Raw genomic sequence first — 21,918 nt, forward strand, 5'->3', positions numbered from 1 at the left:
TGTACACCCTATAATAGTGAGACAAAGCTTATTATCCCAAAGTCTTTGCAGAAAGAGTCTTCTAAGCCCAATCCTGTTGGAAGATTGCTCCAGGCTCCCAACTGCAGCAAAGGCTCTGGTTGCTTTGCCTTAACGCAACTGGAGACCAATGGCTTTACTTTGGGCTTGCCTTTCTTTTGAGCGCTTCCTGGATTCCAAAAGGAGAGTCACCATATTAATTAGTGGGTTGCAAAATGCTGCTTTAGGAACTGGTTTAGGTGATTGCACAAGTTTTAAATACACCATTAACTTTTTTAAAATACATCATTATAGGTTTGTTTGATAGAGTGTGTATGAATACTTTGTCATCAATTCCGCCCCCCCCCCCTCTAAAACTGCAACCAGTGAGACTGCTTGGAGGGCAAGAAGTCGTGACTGTATCATATATAAGAGAACAGAAGAAAATGGGCTTCAGTTACATGGAAGACTTAAGAGTTTAATGGAACGAAGAATAAAAAACCTTATTGTGTGCCACATATTGCAAACCTGTGGCAGCAACAGGAACAAAAGCAATTAGCCACTGCTGTCAGTCTGCACTGTCACATGCACAGCCCAGCTTGTGGCCTGGCGCACATCTTTCACACTTTTACAAATTTCCTGATGGTTAGAACAATTAATCAGTGGAACAACTTGCCTCCAATAGTGAATGCTCCAACACTGACGTTTTTTTCCAGAAAAGATTGGACAACCATTTGTCCGAAATACCGGGTTTCCTGCCTGAGCAGGGGGTTGGACTATAAGACCTCCATGGTCCCTTCCAACTCTCTTATTTTGTTGTACTTCCAATGAAGAAAGCAAAGCATTGCTGTTTCTAATGGAAATATGCAATTGTGAAATAGCTATTTGATCATTCTGGCCATTGTATGGCTTATTTATAGATGTAGAACAGTGGTGGGTTTCAAAAATTGTTCGAACCTACTGTGGGTGTGGCCTCCTTTGTGGAAGTGGCTTGCCACCCATGTGACTGGATGGGAGTGGCTTGCCGCCCATGTGACCGGATATGAAGATGCCAACACTTGTCAGAACCACCTTAAATTACCTCACGCACAGCACTGGCATGCATCTTTGGTTTGCGTTAGAACAACTTCAACACACACAATGATCTGATTGCCCCACAAACGCAGCAGTCATCCTTACCTTTCACAGAGGCACTGAGTTTTATAAATATGAGCATGATAGTGTAGAATAATCATATCCAAGGACCAGTGGTGGGTTTCAAAAAAGTTTGGAACCTCTTCTGTAGGTGTGGCTTGCTTTCCAGGTCCACTGGTGGAACCTCTTCTAACCGGTTCAGTAGATTTGACGAACCAGTTCTACCGAAAGGTGCGAACTGGTAGGAACCCACCTCTGATGTAGAACAATATTCCACAATCGTGACAACTTTAAGATACATAGACTTCAACTTCCAGAATTTCCCAGTCAGTCTTAAATTCTAGGACTTGAAGTCCACATACCTTAATGTTGCCAAAGTTGAGAAACACTGGTGTAGACACTACAAATAAGGACAGCAGGTTGAAAAGAGGGTCCTGCTAGACCAAGAGGGGATGATACGGAGCAAGCTGGAATACTAGCAGTGGACCTATCCTATCCTACAACATGCAGATATCCAAGAGGGGAAGCACTTGTAAAGTTAGAAATCTGGGACCAAGTTGAATATCACATTTGTGTAGTCCAGTGGTAAGTTGCAGGTGGTACGCCCCAGTATGGGCGTACCGGAGCCTGCCAGGAGCACCGGGTACTGTTCCAGTATGGTGCTCTGGAGGGCCCACCCGTGCGCCTTATCTGTCTTTAAACCCTTTGGTGCTTCTGCGCATGCGCATACAGTGCAAACAATGCTCTGCCGAGCAGCTGGAGCATCGTGGAGGCTTGTGGAGGCGTTGCTGGATGGTAAGATACATACACACGCTGTGCATGTTCATGTGGAGGATGCTGGGCCCTGTTGCAACCATACCGGGATCCGGCACCCACCACTGGTCTAGTCATCCTATCTGGAGAGCCTGACATGAATGAAACTATAGGATTAAAATATGTTGTCCCTTGTTGAAGTCTTGAGCCAGGTCACAATCTGGTATTTTCTTAGTAATCATTTTTGTTTTTCTGGATGGGAAACTACATTAACTATGTTTACTCCCAAAAGTGCTTTTTCAAGAGGCAACTGGACTTTCTGGGGTTTTTTTTTTAAGAAGTTTCTCTTCTCATTCAAGAAGCTTCTTCACTTCACACGTCTTCAAAGAAAAAAAAAACAAAATCCAGTTGCCTCTTGAAAAAGCACCTTTGGGACAACCATGACCTGGACGACTGAGAATCTCCATGCTATGTTTAATATATATGCCCTTCAGTACCGACTCTGAAAACGACACATCATTTGGTTTTTAAACTCTAAGCATCATAATTCTCATGAAAACACAGTATTTTTCCATGTAAATTTGTCATTCAATCATCAAACAACAATGGTAGGAAAAGTCTTTAAAACCCACTGACTTAGGTATGTAGATCCAAGAAAAACATCTAGCAAGTCAAGAGAAAGCTATAGTTACAGATGCTCTGGTGGTCTAATATTTTCTCTACTGTTAGCTGAAGCCAGTGAGGAGCGGCTTCCTGGGAATCTCAGCAGGAAAACCAAAATGATGCCAAGAGTATGATTTTTAAATTGGGGTACTCCCACCTCATTGGATCATCTAACATGCCCAGGCAGATGGACCAGTTCTTCACCCAGAATTAACAAGCATTCATTAATGCCTGGATGTAATGCTTTTATAAAACACTAGCCGTCTCTGTGTAAATACAATTTTAAAACATGTAATCTGTAGATACTATTTAGATTGCTTCAAATATTTGGTGGTTTACAAGTTGGTGATCCCAACTCCAATGGGAGTGGAATTCAACAGTAGTTATGTTTAATATCCATGCTTTTGTGTTAAATGTAGATCAGGGGTGTCAAATTGGCAGCCGGTGGGCCAGATGTGTCACACGCATGTCATGTGTTTGACACCCGTGATCTAGATCATATATAGATGTTGCCTTTCCCATAAATGTGTCTGATTCTCATGTCCATTGATGGGAGTTCATAAATCATAGTAAATCATTGTTTATTGAATAAGTCATGGTTAGCTGAATGTACCCAACACATTATACCATTTACAAATTGCATACCCCAGGGCTGAGTTCATATCAGTGCAAACAAGCACACAAAGTACATTATGGCTTAGTAAGATATATGATCTCATGAAGGTTGTAGGATTTCCATTTTTGGAGTTTTTAGGAAACTGTACAGCCATTTCCCATGGATAGTTTAACTGGTTGGCCACGCATTGCAGAGGGTTGAACTGGATGATCCTTGTTGTCCTTACCAGTTCTATGACTCTGATCCATCTATTCTCACCATACTACTGTGCTGACACTCTTGACATTACAAATGGGAATGAACTATAAATATTCAAAATGTTTCTGGGTTAAGGTCAGAAGCATGTTCTCCAAAAGGCAATTTCCTCGTGTTAACATTTTCCTTTAGATATGGAATTGTATTAGAACACAGTTGAAATAGGAAAGCATTAAAAAATTTCAAGCTGAAAAATATCAGAAGACACATCTCCCCCCCCCATTAAAATAGAGTGAAAAGAGAATCCTAATTTTCTCCCTCCCCCGATACTTTCACATGTTTGAGACAGAAAGTAGTAGCTGATTTAGCCTCTCAACCAAATCCCCAAATCCATTTGTTGAATCAGATCCCTCTAAAATGATGATGCAGAAGAGGACATGCCAAAACGTGCTGATTCCAAAGCATGTATAATCTGAATGTAAAACAGCAGCCTGAAGGCAATAGCCATGTTAATTTTTTTTGCAGTAACACCCGTAATTTTGCAGCACTTCAAAGATCATTTTATTTTTACAAGGCTTGTGTACTTTATGCATCTGGACCAGGATTCAAGAAAGTATATACATAGAACTAGGCTAATCTTTAAAGCACCATAGCACCCAGTGCAAACTTGGATGACTTATTGGCTTAATTATGTAGATCTGTCTTTGGAAATGCCTGCTATTAATTCCTTGTTGACAGGTTCATAGGATATAAAGCATAACTTCACTGACACAAAAGATTCAAAGAGTTTTAACATTTATTTTTACAAGGCATTTGCCTCATTGCTTTGTGAGGTTTATAAAGGTTAAATTTGTGCTACAGTTTTCTCAGCCTATCCATCGCCTGCAATGGACTGGATACATTTCTGACATAAAAATGAATCCCACAGCTCTTAAGCCACCAGTTTAATCAGTTAATGTTAAATCAAAGGATATACATACGTAGAGATTGCCAAACCTTTGTCACTTTAAAAAACAAAAACTGTGTAACACAAGACCACATCTTGTGATGTTTGCACAATCTGCATTAGTTCTTCAAGTTTTATTAGACAATGCTTTTTGAACTATTTTAAAAAAGGAAAAGGAACCAAAACAGAAACTTCAATGTAAATGCATTATATTCTACAAGCCAAGAAGATTTCTCTCTCTCTTAAGTTCCAGTTCATCCAAAAGGCAAATGGATTCTCTCAGTGAAGCCTATATTTGCAAAGGTTCAAACGCTTAGTGTGATGGGAGATCTACAGAAATTATTGAATTATGCTTAAGGATAACTCACAGGCCAAAAATCAACTTACACGTAATGCATTTCCCTTGACTAATGCTCTACGTTTTTGCTGTCCAAGATAGGCAATCAAGATAGGAGCCACATCTAGCAAGCCAGACGCATTATCTGGTGGCTTGTGTTCAAGAGGCATGTCTGCTTTTAAGTATTTGGAGATGGCAGCCTTTGAGTATGCCTTCAGAGGTGAAACTGAATGTTACATAAGCCCGAAATATCAAACAACTTACACAAGTGCAAAGCCACAGATATTCTCGCAGAACAACTTTCAACACAACCCTAAAACAGCACAAAATGTTCAGGATCATTGATCTTGGATTGAACATCTGATCAGATCTTTGTCACCTGGAAGCCAATGATACAAACCCTACTCTTGAGTAACCTTTATAAAAGATTACAAGGGAGAGGTTCCAAGAAATTTATTTTCCAACCATTTTTTAATTAAATGGCCATTATCCGGACAGTACTTTCAGTGAAGAAAATCTGCTCAGAACAGAAACATTATATTTGGGAGAAGGAAAGCAAAAGGCGTTTACAAAAGTGTAAACACACACATACACAAACTGGAAGCCATCTTATCAATAGTTACATGCCTGCAGCTTTCTTGATAGGGTAGAAAGAACAACTGGAAAAAAAACCCACTATATCTAATTATTAGCACCTTGAAGAACAAGTGAGTTGCACTGACCTAAAAAATGTGGGGAATTCTGAAAAGTGGAATCAGAGTCATATTTAAGATTTAGGGCATTTTTATTGTTAAGGCACATAGGACCCTAACACTAAGATCAAATAGAGATATGAAAGGCTTTAAATCACAATAACTGATCACAATAATGATTTTTATAACAAATCTGGCTTCTCCTCTGGAAACTAGTTTCAGAAAATGTTATATAGATCTTAGTCAAAAAATGGGTAGGAGGAGGACGACAACTGAAGTTACATAACCTATTCCTGAATCATGACTATTTTTTTTAATAAAAACTATGTTTTCACAAAGAGCCCTTGGTAATTTTAATTCCAAGAAGCACAAGAACTTTAGTGTTATTAAACTACATACATCAACAAACCGCATCAGACAACAGAGTGTCAAGCTTAACACTTTTCATGCCCCAGTTAAGCAGTATTGTACAGCTGAATGTGGGTTATAACAGGTTAATCCCATGTATGTCCCCATGTTCCCCATATCTAATTGGCTTCCACCTCACAGAGGCGTCTTAATGTTCCCCATTAGAAAGGGTAACAGCAACTGCTTCAGTGTCCATTTTTGCAGGAATTCGTGGTACTTTCTTGGCAGGGCTGGGAATATGCTAGGAAAGGAGAAAGAAGCCATAGATTAGAACCCATTAAAAAAAAAAAGCTGACAGTTATTTTAAATGTGTGTTTCAAAACGTAATGAGAAAACCTAATGACACACAAGGAAAGAGTAGCATAATAATAAATACATGGTTGTAGATACTTGAGCTACATAGTACTAAATACTGTTCAGGCTGAATTCTGGGAGTTGAAGTCCATGCATTTTTAAGTTGCCAAAGTTGAAAAATGTTAGTAATGTTAGTGCAGACAATTCTCTATAAAGCATAACCAAGTCAGAGGTGGGTTTCTACCAGTTTGCACCAGTTCGGGCTAACCGGTAGTGGTAATTTGGCCTCGGTTGCAGAATTGGCAGCGACCCAGGCTGGCCACGCCCCCAAACCATTTCCCCGGTCTGTGCTGCCATTGCCATCATGTTTTTAGTAGTTTTTCATGTTTGTGCATGCGCAGAACAATTTACAGTGAATTGTGCATGTGGGCAGTGAACCAGTACTGACGTTGGTAGGAACCCACCCCTGAACCAAGTGGCAGTTTCAGTTCTCTGGACTGAAGCACATGGGGAGAAAACAGGTCAAAGCCCAGCACATATTGGGGGTGGCAATATATTCTCAACTGAATAATTGAACAATGAATGCCAAAAATCCCCTAGAAAACCATGCCCCAGATTTAAAGGACATTGGTGACAATAAATTATAATTAGGTAAGAATTGGATAACAGCATGAAATAATCTGGCATGCTTTAAAATTTGGAGAATGAAAACAAATAATTCTGAGTATTATGTTCCAAATTTAATGAAAGTCCAATTTATAATTTTTGGACAATATATAGAGCCACAAAAACTAAATGGAGTACGTAGGAGAAATTGAACTGTGTACATGTGAGAGAAGATTCTCTTTTACATTAGCTCAAGAAAGTGAGAATACACATGATTTAATAGGATTTAAGACTCTGATTTGCTAGAATAACAAATACAGACGCACTTTGCTACATGTGCTTGTTGCACAGCTCTTTATTTTGTAGGAGATAGAAATACGAAAGAGACAATTAAGAGAAAACGAACATGCAAAATAGCAGGGAAATGTGTTTAGAGAAAGCAAGCAGACTGCTGCACTTCTTCCCACAAAAATACCCTTCCTTTGAGTCACACAGACTGATCAGCACTAACATCAATAGTATTCAGGGCACACAGTTTTGCATTTAAGCAGAATTTATATTTGGCCAAGACTTCAACTTCAGCAAAGTCATAGTTAAAATAGAAGGGGACGGAATATGCAATTATGCAGTTTTAAATAATAATTAAGACTTGCAATTATGCAGTCTTAAACCCAGTCAATATGTGCACTTGCCCTTGAATATAAGGGAGGGAGGGAGATTATATGACTGCCCGCTTACCTCGCCAGCCAGGTTCAGATGAACTTCCACTCCTGCTTCCAGAGGTCTGTCACCCAGCATGGGACGACGGGCATATGTCCTTCTGTGCTTTTCATCAACTCGTACTAAGTACCATGTTCCCTCAAAAAGATCATCCACTGAACACTGGGGGATGTAGTTTGCTGTAAAAAAAATTAGGAGGGTGGGGAAGCAGAAATTCTAAATAGGCATTTTATCCCAGGTATTCGCATACTATAGCAATCAGCACCTTTTCAGATGACTCATTACTTTGAATAAAGTTAAGAGTCCCAAAAATAAAAAGTGAATTAAAGTTTAATAAGTATGTTTTTCTTGAAATTCTATTTCTTAAAAAAAAAAAAACCTAAAGCAATCTTACACATGAACACAGAAACCCAAAAGTTACTAAACATTTTTGTTTTCTACAATTTTTCATATTTTTAGAGATAAGTCGGTAGTTAGAAGCGTTATGGTTTCTAGGAATGCAGTACGGCTATATAGTATGTTAGTGCAACAAATATAATTTTTTTAAAGCTATTGATCCTAATCTGTTAATAACCTTCCCATTTATTAGCAAATCTCCTTCATTGGGAACTGTAATACATTTTATGTATCAAGGTTTACTATCTGAATACAAAATATGTTACTCAGATAATTCAGCTCAGAAGTTAAAAGGGGATGGAAGCAGGGCTTAAGATGCAAATCCTTATTAATCACAAATGGGATGGTTTTATTTCCTAGATATGGCTTAACTTATCCACATATCTCTAACTCAACGGAAAGTTTCCTAATAATTGGAAAAGATAGATTCATTTCATTATTGTTGTTAGAAAAATAACTATCAATATTTTTATGTATCTGAACTTTTTAATGCACAGTACATCGTCCTTAATGTCATCTTAGAAAAGATGGATTTGATTTAAATAAACAAACTCACCAAATTTGACAAATTTACTGATATAGGTCCTATTCATTTCCATGAACATACACCAATTATGACTAAATCAAGATCAAATAATATCATAGATTCTCCGTTACTCACCTAAGTGGTGAGTTTTTTCTCTCAGCATCATGTTTTCGGCAAATATTTCTGGTGAGATACATTTCCTTGAATCAAGCCTTGCTTTCAAATCAGTCAGGCTTGCTATTATTTTATCCAGAGAAGAGCCTGCAGTATAAAGGAGTAAGTTATATTTTGTTGGAAACAATATTATAATACACAAACAGTTACAGACTTGGACATGCAAGAATAAAGCTAGTAATACAACCCTTTGATTTCCTATAGATACCCAAAAGGGGAACTCAAAGAAACTACTAAAGCAGAAACTCACTTTTATTAAAAGTTTCCTGACATTCATGCCAGCATAAACAATTATATCCCACATTATATCAGGACTCATCATCGCAGCTGAATTCTGATAAATTTTAAATCTATGCAATAGGCCTGGACAATGCTACAGATCTGTATCCAAAATATGCTTCAAACCGTGTGAGGCCAGAAATGCAAGATCTGTCAGAAACTCCTTAAAGCATCTGAATCAATATAATTGTTTTAAAGAGCCACAAGTAATGGTACATTCGCACTCTGGTCCAAGCCAAAATACCTTTTTGGAATCTAACCTGAAACACTGCCCAGACCTTCTAAAATAATTTGCTTCAGAGAAAATTATAGTAGACCACAGAAGCAACTTCCTTTAGTTTTAATGTTTTGTACAAAAGATATTTCTATTATACATGAGATTCCCTTCCCAATCTATTGCCCTCCAGAATGGTTGAATTCAGTGGTGGGATTCAGCCAGTTTGTATCACTTCGCGAGAACCTTCAGTTGTTAACTTTCTGAGCGGTATGGTGAAATGGTTGTTGGAAGAAATCATTAGGGCAGAGAACCTATATATATATATAGCACATGTGATTGTGGAGATATGCATATCTATCTATCTATCTATCTATCTATCTATCTATCTATCTATCTATCTATCTATCTATCTATCTATCTATCTATCTATCTATCTATGCATATCTCCACAATCACATGTGCTATATACCCTTTTGAAAATTTTAAACTCAAGATTCTAAACATGTTGAATTGTATGCTTGCACAGAGTCGAAGCACTATAAACATCTATTAGTATTTACACCCAATGGGAATTCAAAATTGGCCATATCTTATTGTGCGTGCATGCATGAGTGCGCACACACACGTACACACGGACACCCCGGATGGCTTTCCTCACCTGGAGTTGCATCTTGGCTAACCTTGATGGAGTAGAGGGTAGCAGCAAAACCAGAACCGTATGAGAAAACTCCAATCCTTTGTCCTGCCAGTTGCTGTGGAGAGTACCTGCATGTCACAGGAGTCCAGTAGTTAGCAAAAAGTTTAAAGAAGATGAAGGAAAGCATCTCGTGGTTATTTATCTAGAAAATCTTATTGGCTTGTTACAGCCAATATTTCCTATTAAATAGCATTGTCACTTTTTTCTCATTTTCCTAATTGCTCTTGGGAAAATGCCAAGTCCATTCTTATTGTCTTTTGTTCCATTTCATGTACAATGCTACATGCATTTATAGGAGAGTTGGATGTTAATCTAAAAGCAAATATTACATTTAGATTAAAAAAAAACAGGCAGCCTTGTTGTTTAAAGGTACATGCCTTTTCTCTACATTTTTCTCCTTTCTTGCTTCTCCTCAAGTATTCACAATTGTTTTCTACCCACAAAATGTACCAGAAAGCAATTTTTCTTAGAAATGTATGGATTTTTGAAAGAGTACATTAATGGTGTGTAAATTACCAAGATTTTCAGTTTCAGAAATTCCTATATTGTTTCTAGAAAAAATATATTTGGGGAACATAATAAAAATACCATTAACATCTTGGGGATTTGTCTCTGTTTCTTGACAAATTAAACCTGGGCTTTAGGAATATGCTATCTGAATCAGTCAAATCATTTCAATGCATCTCAAACTATTACCATCATACTTACTGGGCTAACAGGGAAGCAAGGCAGCCATAAACAGATGGTGTATACATATTTCCATTTTGATTAGAGACAAGCAAAGAAGCCTTGGTTTTTTGGCTGAAGATTTCAGAGCTAGCCTTCATAAAAGCTTTTTCCACATCTCTGTCAAAGTAGGTGTCTTCCAGTTTTAGATCTCTGTAAATAAAATAAATATATAGAATAAATACATACAGAATCCTTTTTTCAACCTGCTGGGTGATTTGAGATTAGTGATGATTTGGAAGACGTCTTATCAAAGGATTTACATATATTGAATTATATGAGGAACAATCCTAAAGCTTCACAATCTAAACTCACTTACTGGGATATAAATTCCACTGAATTATTTAGAAAATATTTCTGAAAAACTCTATTTACTTTTATGCTACAATTCAGCTATCATCTTGACTTGTGCAAAGAATCTTTCTCTCGAGTTCTTCTTCTTAACATTTTCTTTATATGCCCTTAGTGTGTCACTGCGGATCACTGGGCACTCAACAGTAAATCTCGGGCACATATTAGGATGGCATATAAAAGGGATAATCTTTTCTGTTGGCACATGCTCTTTCTTATATATAATTTGATTAAGCATTTTATTTACAATAGTAAAAACTAATACAAGCTAAATGTAAAGAAAATAAAATTGAAAGATTAATAAGCAGACAAAAAAAGAATGAAAGAAGAAATATAATAAAAAAACAAATAGATAAGGAAGTAACTTCCAACCTTTAACAAAACAAGTGTAAACAAATGTAATCACTCTTCACCTTCTATAAAGTTAAATAGATAACTCTTTGTCTCATATCCCTTCCCTTATCCATAAGCATGTCCAAAAAACATCAACTTTTCAGCCCATCCTCTTCTTTTAGTAGGTAAACATTGTTGGACACAACCCATCTGTGAAGAGGCTTGGTACAAATTATCTTTAACCAATGAGAATAAAACATTTAGGTGACACATAATTATGTAGGTCTCAATTATATATTGCCATTAAGTACAGTGTTAAAAATATTTGCCAAATCTTGCTTTTGAGGTTATCTCTTGTATTGGGATAGTTTACCTAAATGCTTCCAGGCCATTGTAAATGTCATTTTCTTTCGAGAGTGTTGGCTCATTAAGAAAGTCATTCAGCAGCAGGCGGGCTACAGATTTCTGAACAAGTTTGCAATATGGAGAATGAAAGATTATGAAGCCAAAATCATTCAGGGTGAAGTCCTTGTCAATTCCCTCTGAAAAAATCAGAAAGGAAAACAATAAAAAACAATGGCACTAGAAATGATCTGTCTTAAAACTGCAAATCCTACATATGCTGTTGTAAAACAGAGCTTATTTCCATGTAAGCAAATATGATACTGGAATGTAAATATATTAGTTATTTTAAGATTAAGACTCTTGAAAACAGTGTTTACAATTTACAAATCTTACACTTATCATTTTAATAAAATTTGACACCATCTCTCAGAAGACTCACAAACCATCCCGGTTTGATTAAAGCCTCAAAACACATAAGGCTGAGTGTTTATTTATTGATGTGCTCTAGTTATTCCTTACTCTTGCATACCCATGTCTCACTGGCTCAAGGTTGACTCAGCCTTCCATCCTTCCGAGATCGGTAAAATGAGGACCCAGATTATTGTGGACAATATGCTTATTCTATAAACTGCTTAGAAGGGACTCTAAAGCACTATGAATCAGTATATAAGTGCTATTGCTCTTTTGAAATACCTATTTTTCCCCATCCAGTGTTTACCCACTTTCTAAAAATTATCAGGTGGTCTTTCTCTGAAAAATGTATAGGTCAGCAATGGAGAACCTTTTTTGGCTCGTGTGCCATAAGTGGGGGGAGTGCAGGGGAGTCGTGCATGGGCGTGCCACATCCATAATGCAACATGTGACATCCCCCCCAGTGTGCATGCGAGGCGCTCCCCATTTTTTGCATGTTTTTTTCGCTCTCCCCAGGCTCCAGAGGCTTTATAGGAGCCTGGGGAGGGCGAAAAGAGCTTCAGGGAAAAACGCCCCTACGAATAAACCGTTCCGTTCCTGAACTTCCGGCTTGCCCATAGGACCATTTTTTTTGGCACTCTGGAGGTTTCGGGGAAGCTCCTGAAGCCTCCGGAGGCCTACGGGGGGGTGGGGGGTGGGAAGGCTCTTTTTGCCCTCCCCAGGCTCCTCTAAAGTCTCTGGAGCCTGGGGAGGGCAAAAAATGGCTTTTAAAAAGGCTGAACTCAACTGCAGAGCAACACCTCACGTGCCCTGACAAATGGCTCTGTGTGCCACCTGTGGCACGCATGCCATAGGTTCGCCATCCCGGGTATAGATCTTGTGCATTATTAAAATACACCTCTCAAAACCTATTATTATTTCAAACAAAGCCCTTCCTGAGTCAAAATGGTATTAATAAATTGCTACAATGTCCTTGCAATAAACATTTAGTTTCGAAATGATCTGTTTTGCTCCTAAAGCAGTAAAAGATTTGTGTGCCATTTTCAAGTGTGGATGGAAAATGTTTTATGTCTGTAGTAGCTTTTAAAATGTTATAAAAAAGAAGAACATCCCAAAGAGAAAAAAGGGGAGCCTGAGTCTATAACTACATTTTCTAGCAAGACGTACCTTTCTGCCATTGGGCATAGATTTTCTTGCGATAGACATTGTAACAGCGATCCAGTGCATTGAGGTAGCATTGTATGGAAAGCTTGCCATCTACCACAGGGTACTCAGATACCATATCAGGTTTATAAAAGTCATATGCATGCTGCATGTGAGTTCCACGCAATCCTAAAGGGAAAAATCCACATATGAAAGCGTTAGATATTCACAAGCTGTTTTTCCAACACAGAGATGCACTATGCAGAACTAGAGTTAATGGGAAGTGTTGAAGAAGTGAGATAGTATTTTCAATTTCTCATTTCTCTCAGAAAAGGGAAAGTGCAGTATTTAACATCCAAAGAGACCGCTTTTGTACAATTATTGTATTCAGTTCTCTTGATCTTTGAGCCAGTTTGTTTGTATAAATGCTGATGTAAACAATCCATTTGCATTACCAGCGGAAAAATGAATACGTTTAACATCCTGGCTACCATACTTGGAAAATTGCTTATGAATGTACTCTTAACAGGTAGAAAAACAGGCAATTACTTCAGATTTGTTACTGTGATGTTTTAAAAGTGCAAAAGTCCAAAGTAAGCAAAGCAAGTAAACTGTCAATGGATATTGTTTACGAAATTCATTTGATGTGGTAACTAACTTAACCTTTGTTCTGGGGTTGCACAATGCAATGAGCCATAAACAACAGTCTTTCCTCAGTTGTACTTAATCAGGGCACAAACATATTCCAGAAAACTCTGCGTGGCTCTCATGTGAGATTGCCTTTATTTCATCCCTAACCTATCCAAGAGACTGTTTAAAGTTAGCCTTGGTTGTTCCAGTGTTTAAAACAATTTATCACACTTTAGTGAGAAACAAACTGTAGCTACAATCTGATACTCAGCAACCATCAGTCAGCTAATCTCACCATAGAGGTGGGATCAGCAAGCATCACTTAGCTACTTTAGGCTGCAACACACATGTCAAATCCCTTCTCATCCTTGGACACTGTTTTTTAAAGCCATTCTGAAGATCAGACCTTTCAATCTTATCTTTCCCCCACCCACGTTAAGTTTCCCAGTTAAATCCTGTCTTGAACGCTTGGATCAGCCTGAATACAGGTGATCCTAGACTTAAAACCACAAGTGAGTCCAAAATTTGTTTCTAAGGGAGACAATTGTTAAGTGCATTTTCCCCATTTTGCAACCCCTTTTGGTATAGCTGTTAATGAATCACAACAGATATCAAGTTAGTAGCACAGTTGTTAAGTGAATCCGGATTCTCCATTGATTTTGCTGGTCAGGTGGTTGTAAAAATATGACTGCAATCATTATATATAGGAACTGCTGCCAAGCATCTGAATTTTGATCACGTGACCATGAGGATGCTGCAAACATGTCAAATGCTCATTAAGTTTTTTCAGTGCCGTTGTAACTTCAAGCAGTCACTAATGGACGGTTGTAAGTCGAGGACCACCTGTAATGGCTGAATGATGATGCTAGTGGGTAAGAGCTGTTTTTAAAAGACATGTTTACTGCTTTTCTGGAATGACCTGCTGATCAGTTCTGATTTGGCAGAAGTGCTTTGAGCAGGTGCTTTCAGATTTTTATTGGCACTTTCAGAGTAGCCCTAAGCTCATTCTGAACGGTTAATAATACCAACAATTGGCTGGTGGTTGGTTTTTCTTTGACAGACCTGGGCAAAAAGATTTGTACTAAGTCTGGGCAGGTTTTGATAGGTGGCCAGTCAACCCATATCTCAAAAATCTGATTCTTTCTTTCCAGCAGAACCCATTGAAAGAGCAGGCTGATACTTGGTGGGAGGGGAGAAAAATAAATCTTAAGGAATCCATTAATCCCTATCCTTAGCATGCCCTGCATAATAGCATTTGCTGACCTATATGTGCAAGGATAAGGATTACCACTGGGTCAACAAAAATTAGAATATGCTACCATAAATGCTAACAGAGGATATGCTGGTTCAATGACTTTAAGCACTTTATCTCAACCATGGCAAAGAACCTCAAACAAATGCCCTGGACTTGCGCATCAGGCAAAGCTAGCCAAAAAACTCTGATCAAAGTTGAAGCATGAGTCCTTAGTGCTCAGAGCGCGGTTTATTGCCCAACTAAGTGACCTCATCACTGGCATGATGTTACCTAGTTGGGTAATGAAATGTCTGCAAGCAAACCATCAAATTTGGAGAGCAGCAAGGACCCACAATTCAACCCTGAGGTATACATATTTGCGTATGTTGGAAGTTAAACTAACCAGATATGTGAGTGTAGAACTGTATGCATGACCCATCCCAGAGGTGGGTTCCTACCAGTTCACACCTATTCGGTAGAACCGGTTCGTCAAATCTACCGAACTGGTTAGAAGAGGTTCCACCAGTGGACCCGGAAAGCAGGCCACACCTACAGAAGAGGTTCCAATTTTTTTTTTGAAACCCACCACTGGTCCTTGGATACGATTATTCTACACTATCATGCTCATATTTATAAAACTCAGTGCCTCTGTGGAAGGTAAGGATGACTACTGCAATTGTGGTGCAATCAGAACATTGCGTATGTTGAAGTTGTTTTAACGCAAACCAAAGATGCCTTTTAAAAAACAAATTTACATCATATTCTTATGCATGCCAGTGCTGTGTGTGAGGAAATTTAAGGTGGTTCTGACAAGTGTCTTCGGCATCTTCATATCCGGTCACATGGGCGGCAAGCGACTCCCATCCGGTCACATGGGCGGCAAGCCACTCCCACAAAGGAGGCCACACTCACAGAGTAGGTTCGAACAATTTTCTGCCCCATCCCCAAAATGCAATGCCAGCGCCCCAGCATGCCCCCTGCTCCCGTGCATGCGTGCACATTCCCCCGCATGCCCCCCCCTTTTGGCTTCCGGATTGGTGCAGGAGGCTTTTCAGGCCCAAAACGGGGTGCGGGGGGGGGGGGAGCTTGCAATCTCCACAATTTCTCCCCAGCGTGCCCAGACCTTCTCCTCCATTCCTGCCACGGAGCAGCACCTGCGGAGGATGGAACCTGTGGAGATCGGGGAAGGCACGGGCAGCAGGAATGCAGGAGAAAGCTAGGGTGCACTGGGGGAAGAAAAGTAGGACACGCTGGGGGGAAACTGCAGAGATTGGTGAATCTCTGTGCATGCGCGGCAGAGACCAGCTAGCCGGAGGGAGGCGTGCACAGTGGAGCTGGACTGGGGTAATGGGTGGCGGGCCTGCAGAGTGGGCTCTGCGTGACACCTGTGGCACATGTGCCATAGGTTCGCCATCAAGGGAATAAGTGGTAACAGAGCACTAACCTCGTTCAAAAATGAGAGGTGCATTTGGACCCACAAGCATAGCAACAGCACCAGCTCCTCCAGTTGGTCTGGCATTCCCAGTGGCATATACAGCTATGTCTCCAGCAACAACAAGTGCATAACGCCCTGAAAATATATAAATACAAGCTATGAAAGGACGGCATCAAGATTACGAGACATGTCAGTTACGACAACCTTATGCAAACAGAAACAATCCCATCCAGAGTTATTCAACCTGCAACTATTTTAATCAACCTCAACCATTCATTTCTGCATTTAGCATTTACAATCCTATTAAAATCTTCTGATTATATTGTGTTGACACATATCCTGCTATACAAATTTGCATTTTGTATATGAGGACAAGTGTGAGCATTTATAAGTGGCATTTGTGTCAATAAAAGGAAATAGCACAGAGGAAAGTATGTCTAGATTGGTTGCCATAGAACTTGTAGGATAAGCAGAAAATGTTCATAGAGTAATAGCTTTAGATGATGCTGGGTTTCTTATGAAAGCCTGATAAATTGTAAAGATATTATCTCAGAATATTCTTATATTTCAACTTAAACTGACCTACTCCATTAGAAACCTGTTAGTTGCTACACTCAATGACACTTATCAAGATTTTTATCTCAAACAATTTTCTAGTGCAGCAAGAACTGCTACAAAAGTTACTCAACTAAGTGTGATTTGACAATCAGAATTTATCCTATTTTATAGATAGAACAATGACTAGCACCGTTGTTATCTTTTTGGGGATTATAATGTTTCCATGCCTCACATATCAGGATACAAACCTCTATCCTCACCCAGATAATTTCTGATATCTCCGCATGTCAACATTGCATCATCCTACTTCGTATAGTGTTGTAATCAGCAACTATTTCAACTACCGTATTTTTCGGAGTATAAGATGCACCGGTGTATAAGACACACCAAGATTTTGAAGAGGCAAATTAAAAAAAAGTTTTTGCACTCTGCAAACCTCCCCAAAACGGCCCATTTTTTGAGAAAACGGGCCCATTTCTCCCTCTAAAAAAGACATGAGTAGCCTTTAGAGGGCCTGCAGAGTGCTCCTGAAAAAGGGGGGGGGGGAATGAGCAAAAAACGACGTTTTTTGCAAAAACGGACCCATTTTTTGTAAAAAAAAAAAAAAATGGGTATGGATAGCCTTTAGGAAGCTTATAGAGTGCTGCTGGGTGCTGGGGGGCAAAAAATGGCCCATTTTTTTTGCTCATTTCTGCCCTCCCCAGCCCCCAGGAGCTCTCTAAAAGCTTCCTACAAGCTCTGTATGGCCATTTTGGTGAAGGGGGCAAGGTTTCGGGAGGCAAAAAATGCTGTATTCAGTGTATAAGACGCACCCAGATTTTCAGCCTCTTTTTTGAGGGAAAAAGTTGCGTCTTATACTCTGAAAAATATGGTAGATACTTTAGACTTGATTATAAGCTGAAAAGCATTCATCATTAGTTCCTCCCATAGAGTCACACAGATACTGTGCTAATTAAAACTTTTTTTAAACAGTCTTCTGCAATGTAAACAGAGGATTTTGCAATGCATCTCACCTCTCTGGATTTCTATAACATTTCTAATGTGTGGCTAAGAGGCAATAATTGAATCTTGATTTGAGTAGGTGTTAAGTACCAAGCTACTTATATAGAGGGTTTTGGAAATTGTATCTTTGTTGACTCTTTTTTCAATTTATTCAAGGATTTGAGTTGCCCCAGATCAAACTTACCATCCCAGGAACTAGATTCCACCCAATTAATGGCATTGAAGAGTGCAGCTGTGCCTCCATAACATGCATTTGTTGTGTCAATGCCCTCCACATCTGTGTTACCAGATTCTTCAAAGAGCTGCATCAGGACTGTCTTTACAGATTTGGATTTGTCAATGATCGTCTCCGTTCCAACTTCAAGTCTTCCAATGCAATCATAGGACAGGCTACTGCGCTCCATCAGCTTCTGGACTGCAGTGAGGCAGAGTGAATTGATATCCTCCCTGTCAGAGCAGAAGCCCATCTTGGATTGTCCCAAGCCAATGGTGTATTTGCCTGCATCCACTCCATCAAATTTCTCTAACTCTACCTGGTCAACATACTGGGAAGGAAAATAGATCTCCAAAGCTACAATTCCCACATCTTTTGGCCAACAGGCTTCAGCATTCACAGGTAGGGATCCAGGCATATTGGTATATCTAAAAAAAAAGTCATAGTTTTTATACCAATGTACAATACTGAAATTTAGTTTTAAAAAATATCAATAATCCAATATTTCACATAGTAATTGTCAAGAACAATATTATCTATTAGACAATTTTAAGCTATTCCAGAAACAACTATGAGTAAACAGAAAGAATAGTTCATATAGAAATGTAATCTTTTTCTTCAACTGATGCTATATATGTCAGCTACTTTCTAATTCTAGTCTATCAGTGTTCTCAATCTGGTCAATTTTAAGACATGTGGATTTTAACTGTAAGAATTCTCCAGCCAGTTATGCATCCATGCAATTGTGTGGATTTTCATTATTTTAATAAGAATTCATTTTAAAAAAAAGCAAATACTCATTTTGCTTAGTCTTTTAAAAGGATATACCACCAGATATCTTGCACTGAAGGAGAATGTGTTCTCCCTACTCTATAGATGAACACCTAACTTGCTTTGCTTCACACTTTTTAATAATGTCCAAGATTTTAAAAAAGAGCAGAAATATTGTCAGAATGGAAAATATAATTTTGCATTCTTCCCCTAAAAAACATAAACCACAGCAACAAAATGCTGTTTCTGTTCATAAAGATACCTATTGGAATTCAGAAATATATAATACAGTATCCAGCATATAAATACTATTGAACAGCATTAAAAAAATCACTATCTTCTGGAATATCATTTTTCTTTTAAAATTATGAAAAGAATGGGAAGAAACAAACATGCAAGAGAGAAATGACAAGAATGTTAAAGAAATTCAGAAATGTATAATACAGTATCCAGACATGGAAACTATATGCCTATTAACAGCTAGTTTCTATTTCCACATATTGTAGTTGGAATGAAACTTCATGCCCTACTGGCAGGTCTACTGAATAGCTCTTTGCTACTAACATTCTTGAACATTACCACTCTTGATTGAAGAGGCAATTCCAAGAATCAACTATTTCAAATTCATAATAATAACCTATTTAGTCTTATTACATTTTTCTTACTTGATTTCTTTCTGCCACTCCCATTCCTCTTTGCACTGCTTTGTTTTCAAACCAAAGTCAGAACAACCATTGGCCTTTGCCCTACTTATTCTTGGAAAATAAATGCATATTCTAATGAACTAATTAAGCAATGACAACAAACAACAGAGTTTAATAGTCAGGGCCCTCAGGAATAAAAAGGCAACCTTGGCAGCTACCAAAGCAGAAATTAACATGACTGTCAATGTCAAAAAATAATTGTCTGAGTTGTCCTTAATTCATGGTTTTTTATATTAGTGATTTCCCCAGGGAAATATAGGTATTTAATTTTTTTCCTTTCAAAGACATATTTACTATATTTTAATTTATTTTATTAGGTTTATCAATTGAATCAGTAGTTTATAATCCTACTATAGGCAAGCAGGATTAAAACAGCAATATAATCAGCAAGGAAAATTCTATATAAAACATTCCTATGTTACGGAATCACATTCTTATATAGTCATGTATTCTTACACAAACTTACTTCGAAACACACACACATACACACTCTACACCAGAATTTTACAGCCTCTTTTTTCCCCCTCAAGAGAAACTCTGGACCAGATTGACAGCTGATTTTTTTTTACTCACAATATAAAGCATTTTTTTTTAAAAAAAATACAAAAATAAAATTGGCATGTTGTTATAAAAATAAAGCAACTAAGTATGTTACTTGAACACCTGTCTTCAGCAGAAAGACTGAAAAATAAATTTGGTGCATTTTTCTACCCAACTGAAGAAATTTACAAACAGCAAACACAACACACACACAAAAAGGCAGAATAGTGGCAGACTGCTGCCACCATGGACACAAGTCTAAACATTAGTTCAACTTTAACAGCTTCAAAGAAAATACTGCATGCCTACTGGTAGATATTGAGGATCATGGGACAGGGGTGGGCTGGTAACAAGGCAGATGTTTTGTAAAGAGACAATATCTTCAGATAGTTAAAATGAAGATTTTTCCCCCACTCGTTAATACTTTAGCTACTACTACTACTACTACTACACACACACACACACACACACACACGTATGTGTATGTATGTGTCAATCTCTCTCATTATACATACATACATACATACATACATACATACATACATACATACTGAAACCAAAAGTTAGGATCTGGAGTATAACATCCATCTGCTACACAAACACACACACACACACACACACAAACGTGTGTGTGTCAATCTCTCTATCTATATCCATCTGCTACACAAACACTCTCTCTCACACACACGTGTTTGTGTGAATCTCTCTTCCTCTCTCTCATTACATATATATAATGAAACCAGAAGTTAGGATCTCGATTATAACACCCATCTGCTACACATACATACACACGTGAGTTTGTTTGTTTGTGCGTGCGTATCTCATTACATATAAAATGTAAGTTAGGATCTGGAGTGTAACATCCAGAGACAGATTTGTTTCTATTGCAGAAACAGAAACTGATTCTTCTCGATTAACTGTCTGAAATCAGCCCACACATTCCGGGCAGGAGGTTGCCCGCTTCCTCCAAAAGTCCCAGGCGGGCCAGACCTGCAGGGTTTCGGCTCCTACAATCCCAAGCCCCAAGGTAGGGATCCATGGGAGTTGAAGTCCGGCTCATCTGAGGTGGCGAAAGGAATCTGCCCTAAGCAACGCTCGCGATTCCCCCCCAAAAGACAAGCCGGGAAAAGGCGAGGGGAGAGAAGGCGCTTCTTCGCCGCGAATCACGCGATGCCCTTGGCCGCAGCCGCCTCCTTGAAGGCGCTCGGGGATCCGGAGGGGAGAAAGGGGAGATGCCCATCCTGCTTCCCCCTTATGCCGCCAAGGCAGAAGACTAGGAGCCTTCCGTCTTTCCCTCGGCTCCGCCACAGCCTCCCGACCCCCGGGCAGCCCTGGAATCCCGCCCGCCAAGGCCTCCCGCCCGCCCGGCTACTCACCCGCAGTGGAATCCCACCGCCGGCTCCGGCAGACGCCGCGAGCCCCTAACCGCGCATGCGTACATGTCATGCCTTTTCCTCCCGTCAAGACCGGTACTGTCCTCTTAAAAGCCAAGCGGCCGCGCGCGCACCTTTTTCCCCGCCCACCCCCCACCCTCCTGCTCCTCCTTCTCCGCGGAGCCACGCCCCCTGCTTCATTCTGACGCGCCCGCCCAGCTTCTGTGCGACACGCCCCCCTCCCTCTCTCAGAAATCGGGAGTCCTCCGACGCCGCCCGCGGGGCAGGCGCCGTTCCGTGGCTCGCGCGGTCGCCCCTCTCTTTTGCCCCGAGGGCGGCCACTCCCTCAGGGGACACGCGCGCGCACGCGGAGGAGCGTAAAGCAGGAAGCGGGCGAGCGACGCTTAGTTGGGAGCTACGGATTGTCTTCGCTTGAAATGGGGATGAACGAACCCTTAAGACTCCGAGAAGTCGGAGAGGATTTCGGATTCTCCTATC

At 39.5% G+C, this 21,918-nt stretch overlaps 1 protein-coding gene across 2 annotated transcripts in view; it reads right to left on the bottom strand.

The window, feature by feature from the left end:
- Positions 1-4,136: 4,136 nt before the first annotated feature.
- HMGCS1 (3-hydroxy-3-methylglutaryl-CoA synthase 1) overlaps positions 4,137-21,918 on the bottom strand; it is a 29,438-nt gene continuing 11,656 nt past the window's right edge. Inside the window, exons 1-10 of one of the 2 annotated variants that reach the window (XM_014065686.2) lie at positions 21,424-21,552; positions 18,003-18,460; positions 16,268-16,393; positions 12,984-13,148; positions 11,434-11,602; positions 10,359-10,529; positions 9,612-9,718; positions 8,419-8,544; positions 7,380-7,540; positions 4,137-5,982 (exon numbers count right to left, since the gene is read on the bottom strand). In XM_014065686.2, the coding sequence (XP_013921161.2) occupies positions 5,890-5,982; positions 7,380-7,540; positions 8,419-8,544; positions 9,612-9,718; positions 10,359-10,529; positions 11,434-11,602; positions 12,984-13,148; positions 16,268-16,393; positions 18,003-18,460; positions 21,424-21,488 (1,641 nt within the window). In that variant the 5' untranslated portion in view covers positions 21,489-21,552 and the 3' untranslated portion in view covers positions 4,137-5,889. Of the gene's footprint in view, positions 5,983-7,379; positions 7,541-8,418; positions 8,545-9,611; positions 9,719-10,358; positions 10,530-11,433; positions 11,603-12,983; positions 13,149-16,267; positions 16,394-18,002; positions 18,461-21,423; positions 21,553-21,918 lie in introns of those variants that run through there. The other variant, XM_014065687.2, reaches the window with a different exon arrangement.

Source organism: Thamnophis sirtalis, unplaced genomic scaffold, assembly GCF_051295495.1.
Source record: "Thamnophis sirtalis isolate CommonGarterSnake01/CBP01778 unplaced genomic scaffold, rThaSir2_p1.2 scaffold_5, whole genome shotgun sequence".
In the NCBI taxonomy this organism is placed as follows: Eukaryota; Metazoa; Chordata; class Lepidosauria; order Squamata; family Natricidae; genus Thamnophis; species Thamnophis sirtalis.